General features: G+C 54.4%; 1 protein-coding gene across 1 annotated transcript; it reads right to left on the bottom strand.

Annotated features, from left to right (window-relative positions):
• Positions 1-1,331: 1,331 nt before the first annotated feature.
• Positions 1,332-5,566, bottom strand: NPM3 (nucleophosmin/nucleoplasmin 3). The gene is made up of 6 exons (XM_065639292.1): positions 5,490-5,566; positions 3,714-3,799; positions 2,890-3,009; positions 2,543-2,636; positions 2,027-2,149; positions 1,332-1,907 (listed from the first exon to the last, which is right to left on the bottom strand). Exons 1-5 carry the CDS (start codon positions 5,530-5,532, stop codon positions 2,058-2,060), a joined length of 435 nt encoding a protein of 144 aa, XP_065495364.1. The 5' UTR covers positions 5,533-5,566; the 3' UTR covers positions 1,332-1,907; positions 2,027-2,057.
• Positions 5,567-7,553: the final 1,987 nt, after the last annotated feature.

Consider the following 7,553-nt stretch of genomic DNA (forward strand, 5'->3'; position numbering starts at 1 on the left):
GCTCTGTTCTGCCACCCTGGTGCCTCCCGGGCAGGCGCGGTCCCCAGGGACATGGCCCCATGGTGCCAACGGCCCTTTCCCCTTTGCTGCATGTGAAGGACTACAGTGGGTTCCTGACCGGAGGCTGTGGGAACAGAGATTGGCCTTGAAGATATTAAGGTGTACCTGTGAGAAAGAAGGGAGTAAAGGAGCATCCGGAGATATTAAGGTGTACCTGTGAGAAAGGAGTAAGAGAGTAACATTGCCGATAGCAAAATTAGCCAATGATATGTTACTATTGCAGCCTGTAACCAATAGCAAAAAGACACTTGAGCTGGTAAAGACTATATAAAAAGGCATTTGTGGCAATAAACGGAGACTGCTGTTTGTACTTAAGAAGAACTTTGTGTTGTTTGTCCATCCCAATCACAACAGCTGCAAGGGGCATGAGAGCCTCCCTCCATGCTGGTCAAGAGCTGTTTGTGACCAGAAGAAAACAATGGGGATGTGGGATGCAGAGGGGAGTTGCACAGGCCCCAGAGGATAGAAGTAGCCACACTGACAACCTAGGATGGAGCCTGAGCTGAGGATCTGCCCTGGAGGATTTCCTACAGGAGTCCATGCAAACGAGAAACTCACTGTCCCAGGGCACCAACAGGGCCAGCAGGGCAGATGAGTACATGGCGCTTCTCAAGGACAACAGACAGTGTCACAAACAAGGAGGGCTGGGACAGACATTGACCCATGGTCCAAGGGTGTGAGATCAGATGCAGGGAAGCTGTCAGAGAAACACTTAAGGACAGAACCAGCTCCCAGGGGTGAGAAGTGCCACTTGAATGAAGTGTAGAAAGGATCAAACCCTCTACAGGTACCCAGAAGTGGGGGAACATGACTCGCCATCAAAGGTCAGAGCTCAAACGGGCACTGGTGTTTCACCCCGCCACAGGACACTGCTGGGCTGAGAGTAGGACACAAGCGAGGACCTTGTTGTGAGGATAGCCAGCACCAGGGCCAATGTGGCCCAAACCAGGGGGCTCTTGCTAACAGCTGGGTTACCTTTGGGAGCACACGTGGAGCTGGGTCCCTGCCCTGTACAGCCACCAGTGACTCTGCCCCTTGGCTTCCCTTGGTAGCCTGGATGCAGTGCTGAGCTGGCTGATGGGGCACAGGCATGCACGGCCTACAAGGGAGAGAGAAGAGTCACTGGGCCCCTCCCAGGAGCTGCACAACATCGCCAAGTGAAGCAAGTGTCAGGGACTGTACACGAAGGAGCATCTCCCACTGCAGTGCACATGGGAGCAACCTGCCAACCAGCAGTGACCCCTCTCCAGACCTGATGCCTGAGGGACTTTTATTCAGAGTGTAAAAACAGTTCTTTACAAAGCAGATTGACCCAGAACCTCCCCCAAATCACAAACAGGCTGTGAGCTCCCACCCCACCATAACTGCAATTGACGACACAGCTTGGGTGCCATTTTCACACTTTCAAGCATTTAAAACCATCAAATTGTGAGTAAAGAAAAGCAAACACACTAGCATCAGTGAAACTGTCTGCACCACCACTGGCTTTATGTCTGTCTGCTGGGGTAGGGACCAGGACTGGGTATTTCAGAGCTAAGGAGAGAGGGTGCACAGAGCAGAGGTCCAGGACAGCAAAAAGGCACAGGGCAAGGATCACCTCCTCCATCCCTGATTCCCAGCACAGGGAGGGGTGGGGAGGGTTATACCAGCAGCATCCATCCAGTTTTGGGAACAACCTCCCAGGGCCATGGGAAAGGAGGCACCCCAGTGCTGGGAGCAGCCCCTGCTCCCTAAAAAGTTACAACAGAAAAAAAAAAAAAAACAAAAACCAAAGCAGCAAACATTGAGGTCCTGGCAAGAGGTGTCTGAGGTAAAAGCCATCCGGTGAGAGAAGTCCCAGCAAGTACCTGGAGGAAGAACCAGACTGAGACCAGCAGCCTCCTGTGGCAGGGCAGTTTCCCCCCATGCTTGCATGCCAGCAACACAGCCAGCCAGGCCCATCCTCCGAGGCCGCCCAGCTCCTCACCTTGCTTGAAGATAAGCTACTGCTTCCTCATCTACTTCTTGGCTGGCATGATAGGAGGAAGCTCCTCTTCCTCATCTTCAGACAAGTCATCATCCTCCTCAAAGGAAGCATCATCCCTGTGCACTGGGACACACAAGTAACTGTTACCCAGCTGGCCCCAAGACACCCCAAGAGCAGAGCAGCCCAAGGAGCACTGGAGCAGTTTTAATAGCAGTTTGTGGGCAATAAGCTGTATCCCAGCTGGAGGGAGGTCTAAGAGGAGAATTGAGACAGTCAGCCATGGGAAAAAGGGACAGCATGGGTCATCCAGATTCCTTTTCCCATGCAAGGCTTTACAGCAGGGAAGGCATCCACAGAGAGGGCCCCTCATGAACCAGCACAAAGGAGGCACTGAGCACACATGCTGGGCAGCACCAAGCGCATCTCCCAGGGCCTCCCTGGCTGGAATTTGCACTGGAGGGAGCCCCTCCATATCCCTCGCTGCTCCCAAGCTTTTCCCTACACACAAGTCCATACCAATCTGATGCCAGCCAGCGAGGTGTACCGGGCCAGAGCCCGCTGCCAGGCGGAAGGTCACTGGAGGCTGCAGCTTGAAGTTGTCCAGACTCAGCTACGAAGAAACAGAGATGAAGCTGAGTTAGTGGCAAAAAGCAGAATGTCCTGCAGTCTGTGGCAGGGCACCTGGCCCAGTTAAATATGTCCTTCTGAGGGCATCTGCAGCCAGGCCAAGGCTACCCAGGGCATTTCCCTGTGAGCTGCAGACCAGCTTATAGTCAGGATCCTAGGGGAGAGGTCCACAAACATTCAGAGATATCCAATTCCCTGCAGCCATCCCCACCTGAGCCTTCAAAACAACCTCTTACCAAGGGCTGGCATGACAACTTCAGATTTGCCACAGGCACAGTGATCTCCTGGTTCTTGTGATTTCGTCCGACGATCTCCACCACGTTGCACTCGTCCTTGGCTCCATCTCTGAGGCAGACCTGGGCAGGAGCAGAGATCGTGAACTCCTGCTCTCCCAGGAGGCACAACAGGGACAGCCTGGGCTCTCCACAGGACAAGTGACCCACAGCAATGCTACCAGCCCAGATGCCATGCAAGGTGTGAGGATGCTGCTCCATAACACAGGGGGAGCACAGAGCACCGACTGCATTGATTGCCCCTTAGTGCCTATGGAGGAGCTGTGTCTTTCCCAGCTGGGACAGCTGTTCCTGCAACCACCTCAAGAGATGGCACCTGGGCTGCACTTTCTGCTGATCTGGTCCATGCTGTCAGGTCCTGTGCTCCCAGGACAGAAAGTGACTCCCAGGGAGACCCAGGAATGACACTCTGCATGTACCTGGGCTTGGAGAGCAACAAGCCAGAGATACAGCTGGTGAGGAAGACGTGTTCCAGTGGGATGTTCCATCAAGGTCAAATACAAGGAAAAAACACTTCACCCCATGTCTGGAGTATTTGTCTGCTGAGCAGCCTCTTGCCACGACTGGCTTTGCTCAAGCACCTCCATACAACGGATAAACACAACAGCTGTGTGCCCTGCTCTGAGAGCAGCCAGAACCGAGACCTCCACCAAGGGAGTCCCCTGGTCCAGCCCGGCCAGGGAAGGTGGAATGAGCCTGGAAAAGGGGGGTGAGGCTGTGGGTCACTGTGGGAGAGGACAAGCACAGTTAATTCGCATCTCCCTTACCACAGATAAGGCCAAAATGTGGTCAGAGTCATCTTCCTTGTCCACCTGAAACGTGTAGGATTTGGTACTAGCAGTCAGCTCACAGCCTGGAAAGAAAAGATGAGGAAAGCTGCAGCAGCCACTATGCAGCCCCAAGCACCAGGGGCAAAGCGTTCCCAGGGCAAGCCCCAGTAGGGCACACAGCATTCCTAAACCACTTTATTTTCTCATGCTCAGGAGCAGCCTCAGGTCAGGGCACCCTGAGCTCCAGGATAAAGTATCCCCAAACCAGGCTGTGCCAAGGGGCACTCAAGGCCTCTAAGCACAGGCAGGACAAGGCTTGTCCGCTCCTGAGAGCAGCGCAGCCAAGGCACACTGCTCTGGACAACAGCAGAGGGAGCAGACAAAAAGGCAGCATCAGCTAAACGTTTGGTCTGATGAAAGAGTAAAGGCAAAGACATGGAGTGTGAGACTTGAGTGACAAGAAACTACCCAAGGGGAGGATGCGGGGCCAGGCTGCAGGGAGCTGGAGTCCCTCACAAGTCTTGAGACAGATTCTATTACATATTTCTCCAAACAGCTACAAAAACAAGTGAGATGCAAAATTATGTCCTCAGCTCTTAGGATCAGTATTCAGCTGACCATGGGGAGGAAGAAAAGGCAGAATGCCCTGGGTGTGTTTGCTTATTGCAGGATGATTCACCAATATGGGGCAGATAGAAAAAAACCAGACCTGAGTCCTGCATACCAGAGCTGGCATGTGCAACAGAGAGAATCAGCCTCAGCAAACACAGCCCAGGCAGGATCTCTTCCTAACCATGCTTATGTATTCAGCTCACCAGGGCAAGGACCAAAACCCAGGTGCACGAAAGGCCTGGGGGGCTGCTGCTCCACTTCCCCTTTCCATACAAGCGTTTGCTGAGCCGCGATGTTTGAGATGCTTTGAGCCGGGAGCAGCCCCGCACACGCGTGCGCACACCTGCTTGCACACACATGTATGAGCAGCGCGGGGCCACGTGTTGTGGGAGTTTAACAGCCTCAGCCGACCCCCCCACCCGAGAGGAGGACACGGCTCTGCCGCCCCGCATGGAGCATCCGCGAAATGCTGAGCCAGGAGCGCAGGGCATGGACCAGACCAGCAGGAGAGGCCGGCGAGAGCCGGGGATGTCATCTTGCCCCCCTCCTCCCGCCGTTCCCAGCCCCTCCGGTGGGTACCCTGCACGCACAAGATTCTACGCGGCTCCCCCCAAACCGACCCAGGACCCCCACCACGTGCCTGCTCCCTCCCAAGCCCGCCCATACACGTGTCTCTCTGCCCCATCCCCCGCTCCCCAAACTCAAAGGCCCCCGCTGCTCGCCCTCTCCCCGTGCCCCGGCCACACGCGTGTCTCTTTCTTCACTATGTCTCGATCCCCCTCGGCACGTCCAGAACCCCCCAGAGCTCAGTAATGCCCTCCACGTGTCCCTCCAGACCCACGTGTCTCTTGCTCCCCCTCGTGTGTGCCTCTACTGTCCCGAGGTCTCTCTTTTGCCCCCCACGCGTCCCACCCCGTCTGTTCCCCACCCACGTGTCTTTTCTGCCTCCACGCCGTCTCCGTTACTCCCCGACGTTTCCCTCTCCCCCCGTCTCTCTCGTCCCCCACCTCCCTGTTACCCTTTCCACGTGTCTCTCCTGTCCCCGGTCTATTACCCCCAACACATGTCTCCTCCCCACCCCATATACTACCCCCCACGTATCTCTCCCACTCCCGCCCCACATCCCCCCCTCTCCGTCCCTCGGCCCCCGGTGCCGCTCACCGAAGAGGACGCTGCCGGGGCAGCCGGGCCCGTGCGGCTCCATGGAGCGGTAGGAGGTGCTGGGAGCGGGGCGGGCTGTGCCGGGCCGGGCTGTGCCGGGCCGCCCCGCCCCGGGCCCGCCCCCGCTCCTGGCTGTGGGTGACAGGACCAAAAGGCCCGCAGCACCGTCCCCCATCCTGCGTGAGGGGACCCTGTTGGCATCAAGAAGGTCGAGGGGGCCTTTTCTGGAAGGGCCCACTCGATGTAGCAGCTGTGCAGTAGGGGGGAGTACCCAGTGAAATGTCACATTTATAGTATTTTATTTCCTTGCAATAAAAGCAGAAGGGTTATTACCCCAGTGGGATCCTAACGACTTTTCTTGGTAACCAGCCTCTTCTGTCAGAAGATTTTTCTGGGGGGATAGCAGGAGAGGGAACAGTGGAGGGGGTCTTAAATTGTGAGGATGAACAGCCCAAAAGCCAGGAGATGAAAGGCACCACCAGATCCTTTAACTACGGACTCCTGTCCATTCTAGGCCCTCAGCCAAAGCTAGTTCAGCAGAACAATGCATTTACCACACTGCCAGCTGTGGAAACAGCACATTGGAAAAGTGACCCAAGAGGTTGTCCACCTATCACCCTTCTCATTGGCACCAGCCTTGCTCCAGGACACAGACCCAGGAGAGGCTGAAGGCCAAGGTCATAAAGAGGACCATAAACAGGAAGGAAGGTAGCAGGGACCAAGGCAAAGGCACAAGAGGAGGGATCATCTCATCGCTGTCCCTTTAAGCATGGGCAGGGATGACACCAGTGTGATCTGATGGGGGGACTGTGGTATAGGAGCCTTTGAATGCAGAAGGCAAGTTTCTGCTTTAAAGGAAGGGAGCAGAGGGCTGGACTGGCCTTTCAAAGCAGAAGGGGAAGCAGCCTAGTCCATGCTGCAGGGGTGGAGGAGGGAGCAGCTAAATTAAAACTAACCCTATTAACGATGAGCTCACACCATGTTCTCAGTCAGAAGCTGGCTCTGCTCCCACCGCAGAGGCCTCCACCAGTCAGCCATTTGCTCCGCTCCAGCTGGAGCCAGTTCAAAAAAAACATGACTGAAGAGGTTTGAAAAGCCAAACCTGGCCCCAGAAGAAGGCAAGCGCTTGGCTCAGCAATGGTTACACAAGCGCACGTGTTTGCTTCTGCAGTAGCTGCTCTCTGCAGCCATCTGGCTGGCAGCAGCATGTTACCTATGTGACCCATCTGTGGTCACCACCCTGGAGTGAAGGAGGCAGGAGACCCCACCTCTGCTTCACGCTCCCCTAACGGAAGAGGTCCTGGTGCAACATCAGAGCCCAAAACAGCTGAGACGTGTTTGACATAGGCAAATCACCTTGCCATTTCTGTCATACCTTTGTGAAATTGGCTTCAAGAAAACAAATAATGTCTACATGCAACCCAGCACATGTTCACAGGGTTAGGAGAAAAGTTTTTAACTGCTCATTTCCCTGCTTAGTCTGTGTGTTATCATGTTCTCCACAATACATAGCTGCATAATCCATGCTTTTCTACAGCAGGTGGATGAACTCTTGTGAACTGACCTTAGGATAAAGCTGCTTTTAATACATCTGACCCAGCCCTTTTGTTTGGCTGCCATTCTAAGCAGGAGGCTCCTTGCTTTAGCTGTCTGAGGTGTTCAGCTTCACAACTCATATTTTGTGGATGTACAACCAAGGCTAGACTGTGGAGTGACAATGTTTGCCTCTTACACACAACATGACCCTCAAGTCCCTTCATCCCTCACCTTATTTCTGTTGGCAGGCCTTCCTGGGTTTTAGTGACCTCTATACCCAGCAGCTGGCAAGGGAGAGAAAAAAAAAGTAAGAGAGTAAGAGGGCGAACAAGCACTGCTGCAATACGGCTCACACTAACTTTGCCAGACACTGGAGACCACCTTTGAAGTAATTGTTTTTCACCAAACAGGTAAAGTTCAACTGGTACTACTCACAAAAGGGCCAACAAGAAAAGGTCACTGACACCCCGAAAACCTCTGGGGCAAGTACTTCTGAAGGGTCACTGAATACCTGCCTTTGAAAAAGGT

Source organism: Caloenas nicobarica, chromosome 7, assembly GCF_036013445.1.
Source record: "Caloenas nicobarica isolate bCalNic1 chromosome 7, bCalNic1.hap1, whole genome shotgun sequence".
Taxonomy (NCBI): Eukaryota; Metazoa; Chordata; class Aves; order Columbiformes; family Columbidae; genus Caloenas; species Caloenas nicobarica.